Source organism: Numida meleagris, chromosome 5 (genome assembly GCF_002078875.1).
Source record: "Numida meleagris isolate 19003 breed g44 Domestic line chromosome 5, NumMel1.0, whole genome shotgun sequence".
Classification (NCBI taxonomy): Eukaryota; Metazoa; Chordata; class Aves; order Galliformes; family Numididae; genus Numida; species Numida meleagris.
The window spans coordinates 29,651,011-29,669,373 of NC_034413.1; the positions used below are offsets into that span (position 1 = coordinate 29,651,011).

Sequence of the window (18,363 nt, forward strand, 5' to 3'; positions counted from 1 at the left end):
TAAAAGTATTTTCTCATAAAACAATTAAGATGACACAATATATGAAAAAAAGCGCGAATGGAGCAGAATTACTGCAGCTCTACATTACAGAACATACATTCTGTGTTTCCCCTCCCAATGCCTTTACCAGCTGTTTTCATGCATTGTTCTTCACAGTTGTTGGGTGAAAAACCTAAAATAGCAAGCACCTCCTTTTCTCCAGAATCTTCATCTGGACAATCATTTTTTCACAGTAAGGTCTCCTACCATACTTCTTTTATTTTTTTTATACTTTTTTATTATCCATTTTACTTGAATTTCAGTGACTCAGGACATTCAGGGGAAATGCAACCGCAACAGGATATTTATTAAGAAACTCATCTTGTCTCCATTTAAAGGAACATTTGTAGTTAAGAGCGCTAATAAAGTTCAGAACGGCCTTAAGTTGCACCAGGGGAGGTTCAGGCTGGATACCAGGAAAAATTTCTTCTCAGAAAGAGCAGTGCGGTACCGGCTCAGGCTGCCCAGGGAGGCGGTGGGCTCACCGGCACCGGGGGTGTTCAAGAAACGCGTGGAGGTGGCACGTAGTGACACTGTTAGTGGGCATGGTGGGGATGGGCTGATGGTTGGACTCGATGATCTTAGCAGCCTTTTCCAACCTTAGTGAGTCTGTGAGCCTAAGTTATTCACACGGTTCTACTGAACAAATTTCCTACATGAAAAAAGTTTTTGTTGTAATAGCAAACAAATCCTATTTGTCATTTCAAAATTTAGTTTTGCCTTATTTAGGGCAATAGAAACAATTAAAAACAATGCCAAATATACCATAAATCATTCAGAACTAAAGAATCGTTAGTTCAAACATTCAACTAATATCAGAAATGTCATGCAGGAGCACTGTTACAACCAAGGTTTTCCCTTCTGTTCAAGGACAAAGTTCAACTAATTTTATCATCTAGACTAGATACTATGAAAATAAAACTGGATCTAGTTTCTTTGTTATGCCTTTATTACTATAAAAAGTAGCACTTACCATTAATTGAATGGAAAAAAATAACCAGTTTTCTTGTGTAAGACACTGAGAAATTTTAGCAATTTCACAAAACACAACAGAATTTTTTTCCAGAAAATAACTGGTCAACACTGCTGTTCATGACAACACGATGAACAAATGGAAATAATTAACACCGCTTGGTTTACAGAAATAGAAGTAGAACCCCAGCAATATCTCTGCATACACACTTCCACCCGACCGAGCAAGCAAAGACCTATTACAACACTAGCACATCCAGGAGAGCAGCATCACCCAAATCCTGATGGGATGATGAGTTCCAGCGGCAGGGAACCAGGCAGCACCCTACTGGGCAGCCCCAGAGACTGGCAGGAAAGGGAGCTGCCTAATGTGCACTAAGAACACGCAGAGCCCTTGTGCCTTGCAAGGGTGTCCCCAGCATGCAGAGCACTGCGCGTTCGGAAGGAAGCCGACAGCTACAGCCAGCAGTGTGTTCAGTGGCTGGGTGGGCAGCAAACCTGATCTCCAAGTAGGTTCAGGACACACCTTAAAATACAGTGGGGATGGATCAGCTACCTTCCTTATTACACTATTCAACCAGATGTCAAACTTGTGCTACAGATGTCGGATAGAACCCAACAGAAACTAAGATTACACATTGGATCCCATGGGGATAAGCCTAGTTCTGATAGTCAGAAAAACAAAAATTATTCTCAAGAATATTCCCCAGATTTTCAATGCATTACTGAAGTAACCGTTTGAAATACTAACAGCTGCGTGTAGCATATCTGATGGATATGCTCATTTAAATTCTTCTGTCTAAAAATAGGAGATGAAGTAATTCATCCATAAGTGCTCTGTATCCCATTAACTCAGGTAACCATAGATACCAGCAAAAAATTAAATCAAACAGATTAACATTTGACAGGTAAGAACTTCAAGCATACCATACACACAAGTTTATTTAATGATGTTTGCTGCAGGTTTTATCCCATAACTACGTTATTATTCAAAGGAGATAAATCCTCAAGCAACAATCTATACCTGATGTTTGAATATTTAAAGAGTGATACAAGATGCCATTACAGTAATGGGCTGATGAATATACCAAGCTTGGGTGAATTACACCACAAGCCCACTTTCTCTTAAAAATAAAAAAGAAATAAAAAGTAAACTGCCTTAAAGTACCATGTTATACATAGCACTGCTCCACCTTTCACAATCTCCCAGACAACGGAACCAACTCTGTTACTGCTCTTGTAAAGCCCAGAACAACCAGCCAACTGGAGTAGGAGAAACTGAGTTGAACCCAGAGAAACTCAAAGGACTCCTCTGGGAAGGCTGCGGCCAGTTGTACATCCTTTCTACATGCAAAAGATTAATTTGCTTTGAAAGTAAGTGGGGAACCTTTTTAGCATAAGGTAAATACCGAGTCTTCATTTATATCTTTCTCTTTCAAATCCAAAATTCTTTTTGTCTGATAAAACTTATCTGGAAAGCTCATCTGCTAAGCAGAGTTAAACAAAAATAAAACAATAAAAGAGAGAAGCTTTTTATTGCTGAGGCAGCCCCTTACCGCTGAGCCAGTTCTGAAGCACTGAGGAGCAGAGTTTACAAAGATCATTTTAAGACATCAATACAAATCACAGTTCTTGAGAAAAATATTGAATAGTCAAAAATCCAGTTCTGTAGACCTATTGTAAGATGAAACAAACCAAATCGCATGTAACAGTCTTCCTTTGTGATTTTACTACCAAGAAACAAAAACAACATTGGAAACAAAATATAATCGTTGGCTCCTGCTGTAATTTGTTGTTTGCTTGTTTAAAGGCAAGTAGGGAAGTTCGATAAATGTAAAACTATGGCTTTCTAAAATATTAGTGTAAGACTGAATCTACCACCAACCAGCACTCTGAGGAGCACCAGGGAGCCATAAAGCATAGCTTCCAAGTGACTCAATTTGAGCATGTGTGTTACAAGGTCCACCATGTTCTATCCAAGTATTGTATCTGCTTTTCCTGCCTGTACACACAATCTTTTTCAAGCAATTGCAGAAGGAAGTTGAGCAACATGACAGAAGATGCCAGATATCTGGGGACATTTAACTAATCTTTGATTTCTCAATATGTTTTCACCTGTGAACACTCATCTAAACCAGCCAGTAGGACAAAGACAGTACTGCACAAAACACTGATTTTCAGGTCTGCCCTTGCTTCACCAGTGCTGGAGTTGCCTGACATACGCAGTGAACATTGCTTGCACTGCCTGCTCCCTAAATGTTAAAATTGCCAAGAACTTAATACCTTTCTGTTTCAGTCCCAAGATGAACTTCCCAGTTTCCCAAAAATGCAGCACGATCCCCTATGAAGTTATGCTGCCAAAGCCAGCGCTACATTTTCCAATGAACTTCTCTACCTGATCTAGCCCAAAACATACGTTCCAACAAGAACTTAGCAACCAAAGGCTGCAAGCCCTTGTTCCTCATCCTGCTCACCACCGCAGCTAGTACAAACACAGAGATAGCTCTGGGCCTGCTGCACCACATGGCACCAGACCAAAGATTGTGCTGGCAAAACATGCCAGGAAGGAAATCGTGGGCCTACATGAATTAGAAGCCATGTCCCAGAGCTCCTGAAGTTTCCAGCATACAATGCACAAAGAAAGTTCTATAATTCATGAAGAGGATACAGCTAGGGTATGTATTCAGGATACTGAGCAGTAAGTGTGAACTGCTGGCACATACCCCAATTTGCTGAACTATCAGGTGTAGGCAAAGTCTTTATCATTCACTTAAAACTAAAGAAAACAAAGAAACAAAAAAAAAATAGGAATCGGTCCATTAGGAATATTCCTTGTTCAAGTTGGATTCCAGCTAATTTTCTCCAGCTAGAGAAAATATAATTTCTCTACTTAGTTGTGCAATATAATATGTTATAATCACATTTAGCTGGAACAATAATAGTAACACTTGCATAATAGGAACTGCAGAACTATTATTGCTCAACAGCGGTAGCAGTGAAGTCATTTGAAGTTAAAGTAATGACTCTGGTGGTCTTAATGGCTTCTTCAAGTCTCAATTCAAAGGGAAATAAGACTATCAGTATGATTATTTTCCAGAGTTCCTCATAAATCCATATGACTTCATTACTTTTCACAAAGTATCTTTCAATTACATGGAGAGGATCAGCTTCACATTACAAGTAACAATATCACATGCAACCAGAAGAGACTTTAGTTAGAACATCTAGAGTTGATTTTCAACCTCAGCTTTGATTTTGAAATTGCTATTTCAGTAACAACACGGAGCAGATAAGCCCATATGATTAGCTCGTTTTCATTTATGTCACAAGACAAGTTTCACAACAAAAGAATCAAAAAATCCACAGCCATCATATTATTTTCAAGAGAAGCTGTTTAAGTAGTAAAGTATCCAAATATGTTTTAAATTCCTTTCTTCTTTCTGGGTTTAATTTAAATTAAAGAAGGATTCATAGTCATATTTTCCAACAGCTTGATATTTTTGCAACATGGCGTAATACACGTTATTTATGTACATTGTACATGTTACCTGTAAAGATCATCTGACAACATGCAGACAGACTCCCATTAAAAGCTGGATTTTAGACTCTAAGTGTGCTGGTAACTTGGAAAAGCAAAACCCCTTAGGAGACTATGCTTATTTGAAAAGGAAAAGCAAAAGAAGGATATAGACCAAAACAGCAACCCCTAAGGAAAGAATAGACAGAGATTCTGACAATTTTCAAAAATACTTCTTTCACATTTTAAAATATGGATCTAGTCACTCCGTGTTTTACTAAGCCTTACCATTTCCTAACAGACCAGTTGTGAACAACTGGAAAATACAGTGATGATGAAGTTCAACTGGTGCAATTAAAAGTGACTGAAGAGGTGTGCAACTAAAACTGCTCAAATATATATATTGTGATCAAAACATTTGTTTAAACATAGATACCTAAACTGGAAGAAAAATGACTTTGTTAAAATACAAGACACGAGGAGAAACGTGTTTTTAATTAAGTAATCGATTTAAATCTTAGCACATGAAATGTTAGCACACAAAAGCAGGTTACATTGTTATCTCCAGCTTAAATGTTTGGTTTCTATGCAAGACTTAGTCTAGGTGAATATGCGATCATATTTTTCAGAAACTTTAAAGCCAGCAAGAGCTGATATGGCTGTTGTAAGAAGCAGTTCTTTGCTACTTTATGGCCCTGTACATCACCAGTCTTGCCCTTGCTCCTTCCTTGTACCACGCAAGCACTCATGTGGTCATGTAGGGATCTAGATGAAAGACTGTATAAAGGAGAAGCATGTTTGAACCCAGTCCTCCTCCTCCTCCCCTCAAGATGAGCTAATTTAACTCACATCAGTTCCCTAGTCCAGCTCATCAGTCAGCTGCCCTACCGCCTGCCCAGCATAAAGCACAGCAGCCAGAACAAGCGACTGGGTGGGGGGAATGCTTCTTTCCGAGCTAGTGCTGGCATCAAACAGCCACAGAAGTACAACACCAGAATCCAGATCAACCCATGCTTAACACAGTTTCCAAATGTTTCTGTCTGCTTATGAAAGATGAATCCAGCTAGGCCAATTGCAAACAACATTAAATTCCTCTGCTCATCCTTATGTGATACTAACTCTTGATGACTGCACAAAAACAGCTTTTAAAAGCATCTGTTCACTCTAATGCTCTCCATTCTAGAAGGTCCTTCCAATAACATTCATAAATTGAACACATAAATAGTTGTTTAAAATTAAATACTTAATGCATCTTTAGTCAAATAGAAGAATTTTAATGTTAAGTTTTAAATCCAGACTTTGTCTATCAGACTATGAAAAACAGAAGTAATACCATCATAGAGAACAAAACTTCTAAAGTTACCGTGCCCTGTACAAAACGAGTATTAAGAAAAGCAGCTTATTTTAAGACACTAAAATATTTTGAGCAATTTTCCAGTTCTCCCTCTAATTAAGACTGTAGCAGAATAAAATAAAACAACAAAAAGCTCTTGTTAAAATTTCACCTTGCTGAGAACAAAAGCCTCCCGGAACATTGCTGAAGGACTGTAGGGAATGGAACAGTCATACACCAAGTCACACTTTTCCTAAAGAAAAACAACATCCTTTTTACCTTTATGTTAACCAGTTTAGTGCAAAAGAAGGAACTTACATCTGCGGCTGAGAAATGTAACACCCTTGCAAAAAAATATTCAGCGACTGGAAATTTCACTGCAGCATTTCCCACTGACACCCTAACTACAAAGCTTTCTGCATACAAGCAGCTTAGAGCCCAAATGACTGTATGTGTCTTAAAACAAAAATAACCTCTCTCAAGATAATAACTAAATACCAAAACAAACACCAAAACACGAGCAAATAAAAAAAACCCACCTATGATCATTTTTACCTTATTGATGGAAACTGTCAATGCGGGCTCCACTTTAGCTTCAATTTCTTCTGGTGAGTAATAACAAAAGAGCTTTCCACCTCTCAGTACGCAATACAGCCTCCTCCAGCTGGTTAGATTTCCTATCATTTGCTAAAGGGAAGTAGTAGTCAGAAATTGCCAGACAAAAAGTACAGATTCAGAGCACACTGCGAGGTATACACCAATCAGCCTGCATGATCAAAACTTATCCACACTGAATTAATTCTTTCCAAAAAGAAAGACCTTCTGTTGCAGAATGCTTCAGAAGCAACGGTTTTTGAAATGTTACCAATACTTTTAAATATCTTTTGGCATTTTACAGTTGTCCCAGATTTATTGTCTTATGACACAATACAGAATCTGCCGTTTCACACAGAACGAAGCCTAGAACTGGTGCCTACAATAAGGAAAAAAACCACCTTTATTAACTACATTAAGTAAAAAACAGAAGAAATAAAAAGAGTATTTAACATTGGAAGTATGTGGTACATTCAAAGATATTTGGCTGGAATCTCCGTGTCCTCAAAATAATTTTCTGAACAGCGTTCATAAATGCATTTTAGTTTCACAATGAGACCAGAGCCTACAATGTGGCACTCCTGACTGGTGGCCCAAGGCCCTTTGGCCCTCTGCTCTCATCTTCTTGTTTACTTGGTTGTGCAATAAATCAAAAATAGAGAAGGAAACTAAGCCAACATGAATCACTTTTGGAGGAATGAGTTTAACTATTGCTCCCCTGTCAGTTCACCATGCTGAGACAATGAGCGGTACGTACAAGGGTAAGAGCCAAGAGACCATTAGGACTGCTGCTATTAAGTACCAGGCTAAACAGATTCTGAAACAACTCGATCTGTATCTAGCAGCCCCAATAGTTTTATTGATAAGCACACCAAGAAGACATTGATTGATTGATTCTTAGCCACTGAAGATACTGTTTGTAAACAGTAACTGTGAGATTTCCTCCCTCGCTCCAGGCAGAACAGGTAAAAAGAAACCACTGTGGGAAAAACACAAATGTTTTAACAACGGACTGTTGGTGACTATTACCAGAGGAGCACAGAAACACAAGCAAGACTTTTTTTTTTACCTGCTGATTCAGAAATCCTGCCATCATATCTCTAGCCATGCAGGAAGGCTGAGCAACTAAACGGCAGCACATGTTTCCATACAGGGGGAGCCAAAAAGAAGATTCCTCTGAGGGAAAAAGACCAGACAGGGAGAAAAAAAGAAATAGAGGTTAAAAAAAAATAAAAGGCAAAGAGTTCTGAATATTTCCCATAAATACAGTTTAGCTTTTAATACTCATTTTTACTTTCAGATCATGAATATGAGTAAGCATTCTTTACATGTAAAAAAAGAGATCTCATCCTGTAGGATTAAAGTAAAACTGATTCTTAGTCTTCAGTAAGTTTTTTATTAAAAATCATCAGAAGTTCTAGAAGAATTTCGAGTACAAACAGAGATACTGTTCTGCAAGAACAAGTTGTTCTGTAAGTAAAAAAAGCTCTAAATCTCACTTCACAGCTAACACCTTGGAAGATAATCACATTGGCTACCTCATCCAAGCAGGATCCCTGAGCCCTTCCCATCATGGCACGTGACTTCTTACATGCGAGCATTTTGCTTCAGATTGGCTTTTAAGAATTAGAATTTGTATCTACCTTGTCTTGAGCACTAGAGACATATTCACGATTCCAAGGAATTAGCAAAAACCTGCTCAGCTCTGCCATGTAAAAAACATGCTCTTCTGTAATTAGAAGCAGGTAATGCAAGCTTGCATTGACATTACTCTGTCTTTAATCACCGGTTTAGAAATGCTTGTAATGAACCAAAATATCATTCCCCACCAGAGCATGTTATGCAAATTAACGAAAGAAAAAAAAGTATTTGAAGTAAAAAATAGTAATAAATAATGGCTTACAAATATCAAAGACACACAGAATTATTCTAACCTGTTAAGAAACAAATGCCCCATAAATCTTCAAATCTGTACTTATTCAGAATAAATGAAGTGTAAATAATTAAATTCTCTTTCAGGTCAAGCTTGCCCATGTAAAAAATGAAGTTACCATAAGTGAGTGAAATACAAAGTCCCACATCTTAATTTAACAAGGTGGACTGAAGGGTGGATTACAGAAAGTACTATACTTTTAGAAAACAGTGGATGACATATGAAGAACTGTACTTGTGTTTCTTGAAATATCGCCTTCAGCTGCAGTATAATCACAGTCCCCAAGTTAGCATCCTGGTCGACTACTGCTACCAGCAACCTGTGCTGTCCCAGGGCTGAAATACAGCAGTCGAGGCAAACTGCAAGCACACATTTTTGTCCTGTGCCTAGCTCAAATGAAGTTGTTTTTTGTTTTTTGTTTTTTTTTTTGTTTAAATATACTTTTGTTCTGACTACAGAGGAAAAAGCTGTTCTTCGCTCCGATACCCTTCCTTAGTTGTGAGAAAGGGGGAAACAATTTGTATATATGGGTACAACTCACTTAAGATCAAGATGCAAATAACAGAAGAAACTCCCAAATGAATTAAATTTTCATCTGGACTTGAAACTGTACTCAACTTATAGTTTATTCAGCTGTGTATAGATGCTTGTTTTAGAACAGTTGAATATTTTATTTAAGTTGTTCTATATTAAGTATCAAGAAAAATAATCTCTTTAAGCTCTTTAGTTTACAAGAGAAATGCAAAATGTTACTGGGTTTTTATTTCCTTAAATTGGTACCATATGTACTTACCATTTCCTGTAATGTTAAGGTTGTGTGTCCTGAAACTGTCCTCAGCACTCTCCAGCCCCAAAGTGGTATACGCCAGTAAACTGTACTTTGCTCCACTAAATGTGAAAGAAAAGGCACATTTTAAGTCATTTCTTCATTTCGTGTTGTTCAGACAGCAATCAGAGAGAGGCTAGGGGTGCCTGAAATAACACATCTGCTTACGGGGACATGCCAAGATGCAAGGCAGCACCTGTCAGTGGCCACAGGCTGCCACCCCCAGCCCCTTCCCACAGAACACTGGCATCTCCGGTTTTCCTTGTAAACCAGAACGGCCCCACAGCATGTTCAGCTGATTCCGACATCCTCACCTCCTGCACAGCACCTCCACTTCCCTCCCACCCCACAACTTCCAGGCCAGCGCCACGAAGCCCCATCAGCTCAGTCCCTCCAGCTATCTACCTGCCACTGGCAAACCCAAGCATAAGGACTGCGCTTTCAAGCTCCTGCAGCCCGAGGACGCTAAAAGCATCTCTCTTCTCTATTCAGACACCAAGTAACTTTTAATAGGTTTGTAGCTTTTATTCCTAGCCCTAACTCAGAAATGAGTTCAAAAACGTATACTACAGGCAACAGAAAAACAGATGATGAACTTTATCTGAAAACACAAGTTTCAAAAATTCAAATCTTTATACTGCATTTCCAGGCTGCTCTGCTCTTTTGCTTTGACTGTAGACTGTTCTTCATAAAAGTTGGTTATACACACACACGCTTATACAGAATAGTATCCAGTAGTTTGTTTCTTTGGATGCAGAAAAAGAAATCCATGTAGGAATCCTACAACCAGTTTTGTAGCACAAAGGACTCTTTCACTTATTGTGCTTACGGGTATCACAGTGTTGTATCTTTGGTTTAGATTTTGCCTAGGGGGGAAAAAAACTGAAAAAAATCACATTTGCAATTCAGCACGCTGCATGTGGAATGCAGTTCTTGGAATAAACCAGTATAAATTTGGTACATGTTTAACCTTTTTCCCCAAATACTCTTAAGGCAAAGTAACAGATTTACAGTCTAGCAATGCAGTAAGAATTCCACCTGGCTAATGGCAGTTTAAACAAAGTTCACACGAAAACAAACCACTTAGAATCACTAATTGCTTTCTCTGACAGAATCAAGCATAAAATCCTTAAAATACCTTCTGTACAGCATAAGATAGCTTAGTGGTATAAAAAGTGGGAAGACACTACTGAATTGACGTGGCTAGAAAATAAATAGTAACACTTTCCAAGTGTTCATTTTCCTAATAGCAGAAAAGGCGCACAGTTTTAAGATCTTTGCAGAGGAACCAGGCAGATGCCCACCCAGCCCTAACCCTAACGAAAGAGAGGAGACAAAAGTAAGATTAGCAGGAAGGTCTGTTGTACATCTAATTCAAAGCAATAAATAGAAAACTAAATATGATCTAGCACTTTGGGCAAAGAACCACTGCTATAAAACATTTAGAGGGGAGTCTGAACAAAAACTCATCAACATTTGTGTATATTCCCTGTAGACCATTCCCTAACAAAAGATTCACCGCTGATTATGTTTTGCTATTCAGTTAAGCATTACCATTCTATTTAAATGGCACTAAGTAGTTCAGTTTCTTTTCACAGATAAAACTTCTGTGCTGATTTAGTTATTTTTTCTAAAGCATGACTAATTGCCACAACAACCTTGCCAAGAAAACAGCTACTTCACTTTTAAAATATGCTTCCCAGTAACATTTTCTTTTTAAAACAGAACAGTCATCCCTTTCAGCCAACTTCAATATAATTTATAAAAGTTATCTGCAACTATATTTTATATTTAACAAGCTAATCAGGAGTATTGAGTATGTTTTGCCCATGCATGTAACAGAATTAGCTGACTGCCTTAAATGGCACTTCTCTGCATAGCAAAGAACAATCTGCACACCGCATCTTATACAGCATGGCGAAGGCTCACAGTTCGATCTGTCACCCACCAAGCGGCAGAAGCACTGACGTTGAAATGCAGACACTGGGGGGAAGGTGTAACTATCTCATCCCTCCTATCAATGTGTATTCAATTAATACAGCTCAGATTCCAGAACCTGTTCCTGAATATTAATTTTAAGGATAGAAATCCCTATCTTACTTCGCTCATCCAGATACACAGAGTGGAGGATGTGCAAGTCAAAAAATGTTTAATATGCTTAACTTCCAATTGCATCTTATATAATAAAAGTTAAAAACAAAAATAATCATCAGGTCCTAAAAGGAGCCCAACTATGAAAATGAGGCCATTAGATTAGAACGTGTACTTCTAGCAAAATATCAACGTGAATTTTCAAACATAAGATACAGAAACCCTATCTCCAGCTCAGCAGAGGGCATATACATGAAAGGCAACAGCAACAAGTCCCCATGTAGGCCAGTTCTGCCAGCTAATAGAACACGCACGTCTCCAAAGTGCAACTTCTGGAATTCAGTACTATACCTGCACTAAATATCTTTCTCCTACGACAAATACAATAACAATAATAACAACAGAAAAATGAAGTGGGCAAAAGACTGCATAAAAATGAAAACAGATAATTAAGAGCAGAGAGAATATCAACATAGCTGATATTAACAAATAAAGCAACCATTCAAAACAGTTTGTCATCAAGCTTTTACAATAAGTTAAGAGGCTGGGGAGCCTTCATGCTCTGAGAAGAAAAAGGCCAATACAAATGAAATCTACGAAGGAGAAGTGTTCATAAAATACAACAAGTTCCCTTTTTATTGTTGTGGTTTAATTTTACAGGCTGGAATGGTATAATTCTTTGAGAAAACTTGAAAGATGCACTCTTCTCACCTCTAAGGGCTACATACCGAGGTCTTAATAATATAAATCTCAAGGGGAGGCTATATTAAAAAAAAAAAAAAAAACTTATTTTCAGCCTACAGTAAGACATTTCTTCCCAATAATCTTTTTTAATCACCTAGCAAAGCCATTAGTAAACACATCACTAGTAATTCAGTTTTGTTAAGAAAGTAACAGCCACAGTGAGACGATGATTTATGGTAGAGAAAAAAGAAAATCCAACTTCAAGACGGAAGCAAGTAAAATACAGCAAACTACAGTTAAGAAACCTAAAGCAAACACCAAGTGAGGGGACAACAGTGAGGACTGTCTACGGACTACGGATTCTTCTTCCTTAAAAGACAGATGATCTACGTTCAAGTGAGCACGGACAACAAACAGGCCCGTGGTTATATCTGAAGCAAACTGTATCTAAGAGTAGCATGTCATCAGCCAGCCAGAGCTTGTGGATAGCACATCCACCTGGCATGATGCACATTGAAAAAACACCATCATTAGGTGGGACGTACTGTAAAGTTAGCGATAAAATTGCTTTGCTCTGTGGCTAAGATCTCTTGGATGTGTATTTTTCATTGAAACACTAATATTAGTACATAGTAATATTAGCTTGACAAAGATGAACTATGACATAATGTTTCCTTTTATAATCCAGGCAAATAGACATACAAAGCAAGACTAAGACTCTTCTCAAAACATGGCAAAAATTAGACATAGACTCTCTGCTGCTCAGCCATCAGCAAAAAAAAAAAAAAAGAAGAAAGCAATGTCTTGTAACATTTATTTTCTTAAAAAAAAATTAAAAATCTATTTTGCAGTAGTTACAATTTAGGTACTTGTACTGCTTAAATCACAATGAAATTAAAGGAGCTGGGAAATATTAGTAGGCAGTTCACTTCATTAAAAATACATGAAAGACTTAAGATCATTTTTAAAAGGAAACACAGGTGAATTACTGAGAAAAGCATTTATTCCTATGAACATGGAAAATCATAAGTCATTTCAAAATGTTCTGTGCTGAAGCCAATTAAGGAAACTCCTGTTAAGCGGCAAGTAAGCGTAAAACGCCCCAGCCAGTCCAGAGACTTGCTGAAAAGCCAGCAAACGGAACAGCCCCCGTGTGCACAGCAGCAGCACAGCACAACAGCCCTATCAACTTCTTTAGGGGAAAGGCTGTAAGAGAGGTTTCCCTGGCCCACACCCCGCTGTTTGTTACTTCCCAGAACCTGCACCTTTTAGAAATGTCTACCGTTCTGTAAAGAATGAGCAAAATTCCCTTGTGCAAAATTGACACAGGGGAAGGAGTGAATGGGAAAGGCGAAGAGGAGAGGTAGATGGAAGGACGCAGACACATCACACAAGCTTGATTTTCTCCAGAGACTAAACCAGAGAATAAAGTATTCCTGAGTTTGCAAATAACAGTGGATTTACCAGCTGTGTAGAAGAAAGATAAATTTTACTCATGCGTTTAAAGATCAGAACTGGGCCCCAAGGCTGAGCTACATAGCTGGAATTCACACCTACTTTCTCATTTCCTATTTAAAATGTAAATTCTTTTCCACCTGGTTAAGTACATAAATAATCACGTTCTTGGCAATTTTCCAAATATTGACAATATATTTGGTCTATTTCTACTAAAAAGTATAATAAAACCAGAATACCCATAAGTATATCTTACTGGATGACAGGGTCAGAGAACAAAATGGATTCAGTGCCGTCTTCTTCCAGCGTAGCTTTGAGTTTCTTCCCTGTAGCTTTGCTAAGGGATGTTTTAAGTTTCTTCACTAGTTTCTTAGGAGTGTTTGCTACATATAAAGACTCCTCTGTACAGCAACTATACACTTCAACCTTCACCTGGAAGTCTGGTCCTGCTTCATCACTGAAGGGGGGGGGTGGGAGGAAGAAAGTTTCAGAGCATTTGTTAGTGAATCGAGCACCCAGCCAAGGAACGCTGTCGCTACAATGTATTTATTAAATAACGTATACTGCTAATCAAGGGAAGGAATTACATCAGACTCATGGAAAGACATACATTAAAATAGAATTAAAGACTAGAGTACACAGTGGTAATTTAGTGTTGAAGTCATGAGATGGATGTTATAATTAAACCATAAACAACTGCAAACAGGAAATTCAACGTTTAGGTTAAAAACTGGAGAAAAAACCCACACCACTCATGTTATGGAAATACGCAGGCAAGACGTGTAAGCACACTTCAATCTGCCCTCTACTGTTATGCAGAAATAACACGACTGAAAACCTTTCATTCCTATGATCCCCAATCAGACTGAACTGTTGCGCCCACCCCCTTTGTATTAGTGGAAAAAAAAAAATCCTACCTCACTCACAAGCAGTAAATTTGTCACTCATAGTATCTATCTGCTGCTGCGTTCTTCTGCCCACACCCTGTTGTCTCTTTTCAGTTCTACCAGCTCTCATGTTCTCTAGCTGAGTCATCAAACCAGAAGCCTAACCTCATCTTTCTGGTACAAATCCTTCACTACATATTCATAAGGAAATTATCCCGAAGGCTTTTAAAGAATTTCTTTTTTATCTCTAGGCACACAAGGGAATTTTGAGTGCTTTTTCTGCAGTATTTTACAGAAAATCATAACATTAAATTCTCCAAGAACAGATGTATCTTCTAAGAAGCAGATTTAAATCCTTGCCCTTACTCTAAACTTGAGCAAGTGTTAAAAAAGAAAGTTTGATTTACAGATCCACGCTCTCTCAACTACTCACTTTTTAAGATCTTGATTTAAAGTTTTCAGTAGTTCTAGATTTCCAGTCAGTCTTCCTCGGGAGACTGAATCTAAATTGCTAATATAAAAAAATAAAGCAGCACACACACACACAAACATAAAAAAACAACCAACACAACCCTCACAGAAATAAAGTCTCTCTCAAGACTCTTAAAAATTTATAAAGCAACAGAAAAGTATATGTGAACAACTTTCTATTCTATGTTTAAAGATAAGTGAATAATTTCCTGTCTAGTATTCTTCAACTATGAGGGTTGTAGCTGTAGCATATGCTCATATGAGCGTAACAGAACATGAGGTGTGGAAAATAATTGTCTGATTTCAAGAGAACAGTGACTCTGGGGAACATCAAAAGAGACCACAGCCTGCTGTACAGCAATAGTTAAAACACTGGGTGTAACACCCATGCCTACAGAAGTGCACTTTTATAGTGCTTCCAGATTTTAGCACTGATGTAATTCTGTCCCTGAGCTACATGTTGATCTCTTTATTTAAAGAAAAATGCTTCAGCATGGCAAAAACCCTGAAATTAATAAAGTTCAAGTGGTGTATCTACTGCCACGATCATCATGTACATAAAAAAACCCCAGCCTTCCAGAGACGGGAATCCACCAACCACTGAAATCAACAGAAAAATTTAGAGGACCCCAGCCAATCATATTCATAATCACATCCACTTTCAAAAGAAGACAGGGATATCTGTACTTCATTCAACACAGATAAGTTATACTCACAAAATGGTTACATTTTCAAAACAGATATCCGTTATTGCTTTATCCACAATTGCCACCTCTGTATCAAAAACCTCAGCTCCCATTCTGAACAAACAAAACACTGCATAGCGCTGGGATTCTGGAAAGAGCCAAAGAAACGTTTTATTAGCATATTACACATCACAATACTAAGTGCTTCCAGTAAACAACATAGAAGGAATGGTAATTCAAGCCTCTAAGGAACTGCCCTCAAATTATTCCCACCCTAAATTTCACATTATAGGATTTTATGACAGTTGAACTTTCAAAGCTAGTGCATAGGTTCAACATTCACGTACCCACCTCTGCTCAACTTCTTTTTTTGCAAGATAACCTGTGGCAGTTTGTGCTAACAACATCAGAAATGTTAGTAGAAACGTAATTTTGTTTCATAAAATTGATTTAAGGCAAAGAAACAATTGATCTAAAGTCTGTATCATTTTATGAACGTACTATATAGGATTAGACCGTTTTGCCAGCCTTTGCCCCTCTGACCCTTTTGAAAATCAAACTGAAATCAATGCCAGGTGACAGCTGGAACAGATTTAGAGTTAATCTCCATGACACAGCAAAATGCATGTACTTGAAGACTATCCAATAATCCACTCAAAAGCAATAGAGAACTTTCATTTAAATTTCCCACTGGAAACAGCCTCCAATATTACTCTCCTGAGCAAAGATGAGAGATAGAACATCATCATGTTTAATTGGAAGTTTCTCAGCTATTTAGTTAATAATGTTATCCTTACTCTTCCTCTGGAGGTCCACCTCTAGAAAGGCTGGATTTTAAATGTGAACTTTCTCAACTTGCTACAACCAACAACTTCAAGTTGAGAGCTACCATGCAACAGAGTAAAACAGATCTACTGAAAGATCAAAAAAAGGGATTTAGATCAGTATGGACTTCTCCATCTAGTTTTCAATTTACAGGCTTAACAACTTGCTTATCATAGCAGTTCGTTAGATCTTACATACTTTCTTTATTGCTGAAGTGATCAGAGCCTTTCCACATTAATGGTATTCGAATATCTAAAGGAGGAAAAAAAAAAAAAGGGAAATTAAATTATAGGTAATACCGTATAACAGTGAACAAAATTAAATGCAAAGTTTTCTTTTTTTCTTATCATGTTGTTCTGGAGGCAATAGGGCCATCTACCCAATGAACAGTAGAACTATTTCAGTTTTATTATCAACATCAAATTTATCAATTAGTTCTATTTGAAGTGTCATTTTCTTTTATAAATCATGCTAGAATAAAGACTATTTTAAATCTCATTGGAAAATATCTAAAAGTAACATTTCAGAAGTGGCAATGTAACATAGTTATGAGAGGTATTTTAGTCCATGATTACGCAAAGACATAAGCTGAAACTCTGCTCGTCCCATGCTAGAAACCATTCATCCAACTGCAAGAAGAAGAACTTCCTGTTTTAATGGAAAGATTGAGATACTCGCATTGCAAACACTTCAGTCTTGTTTTACTAACCACAGAAAAAGTAGTATTTGTAATCATGTTCCTAGTTAGAATTGTCTTAGTTGACATAAGAAGACTGTAGTTTGTTTGCTTAAATAAAAAATATCTAAATCAGGACCATAGTAGAGAGGCGATTACAGAACCATTAATTTAAGTCATCTGTAATTTTAATATTAGGAAAGTATCTTCTGCAACAAACTTTCCAATTTACCTACCCAAGCCTATACAATACCGAGTTATGTTTTTCTCCAGCTTTGAGGGCACAAGTTTAGACAAAGTTCCTTACTGGTCTCTTTTTGAAAGATAAACGCAGTGAGGGCTCAATAAATCCAAACCTGGTTTCTCAAATACACAATGCTGTGTACAAGTACATGCAATATATTAAAAGACACAGGATGGCAGCAGTGAACAGCAATACCTCAGTTGTCTGTTGATAAAAATCTTCAATATTGTTATGCGGGAGCTTTGCTGACTCCTGTGTTTATCTTCACAGAAGGCGAATGGAAAAATCCACATACAGTATGCAAAGCAGTAGTGCTATTTTGGCAACAGATTATTTGTCAGGTATTCCTGCAGGGTTTATGCACTCAACTAGTTGACTTAAGTAAATCTACATAAATACAGTCCTTCTATTTCAATAGTTATATTAACTAAAATGTTTTAATTTAAGCTAATTTTGATTATATTATGAACATCTCAATATAGATTAAATTTCAGTTTTGAAACTTGCAAAGTCATCTGATTTTTAAAATGTTCATGAAATCTAATGAATTTTCAACAATGAACTGTTAGTGTGCAGCATTAGACTGCCACAACTTCCTAAAAAAAAAAAAAAAAACCACATCACCCTGTTCTGAAACTGCCTTTCTAAAGATGCATTTGCATAACAAGCATTTTGTAAAGCCCTTAAATATTTTTAGAATAAGGAAATAGATAAAAAATGCTTTCTTTTAAAGCAGATGCAGAAGTCTCTCAAACTACATACATATATGTAGATATAGTATATACGTCACAGAAAAAGTACTGAACTTTTCCTTCCTAAAATATAAAAGGTCTTAAATTTGCATAAATGTGACAGTAAAGAATTGCAATAAAAACCTTTCTGCATCCTTGTTTATAGCCAACCTCAAATGACAATTTTAAGGCATGTGATAGTTCTTGTTAACAATTAGAGTAACAGAGTAAACATTACTTTTTATGCCACATTCAGTATTATACTAACTGAAAAATCTACGCCTTAGTGAAGAAATCATCAGCACGTAGGTAGGCAATTGCATCTACAAGTTTCCGACGATACTTGTAAATCAGTTTTCAATTCATTACTGGATTGAAAAAGCTGCAATTTATCAAAAA

General features: G+C 37.3%; 1 protein-coding gene across 9 annotated transcripts in view; it reads right to left on the reverse strand.

Annotated features, from left to right (window-relative positions):
- Positions 1-18,363, reverse strand: part of RTKN2 (rhotekin 2) — a 40,883-nt gene that overhangs the window by 11,136 nt on the left and 11,384 nt on the right. For 5 of the 9 annotated variants that reach the window (XM_021399448.1, XM_021399446.1, XM_021399450.1 and 2 more), the window contains exons 4-10: positions 16,512-16,565; positions 15,519-15,636; positions 13,701-13,901; positions 9,182-9,276; positions 7,525-7,631; positions 6,417-6,548; positions 6,034-6,114 (exon numbers count right to left, since the gene is read on the reverse strand). In XM_021399448.1, the coding sequence (XP_021255123.1) occupies positions 6,034-6,114; positions 6,417-6,548; positions 7,525-7,631; positions 9,182-9,276; positions 13,701-13,901; positions 15,519-15,636; positions 16,512-16,565 (788 nt within the window). The remainder of the gene's footprint in view (positions 1-6,033; positions 6,115-6,416; positions 6,549-7,524; positions 7,632-9,181; positions 9,277-13,700; positions 13,902-15,518; positions 15,637-16,511; positions 16,566-18,363) is intronic. The other 4 variants (XM_021399447.1, XM_021399451.1, XM_021399452.1 and 1 more) reach the window with 3 other exon arrangements.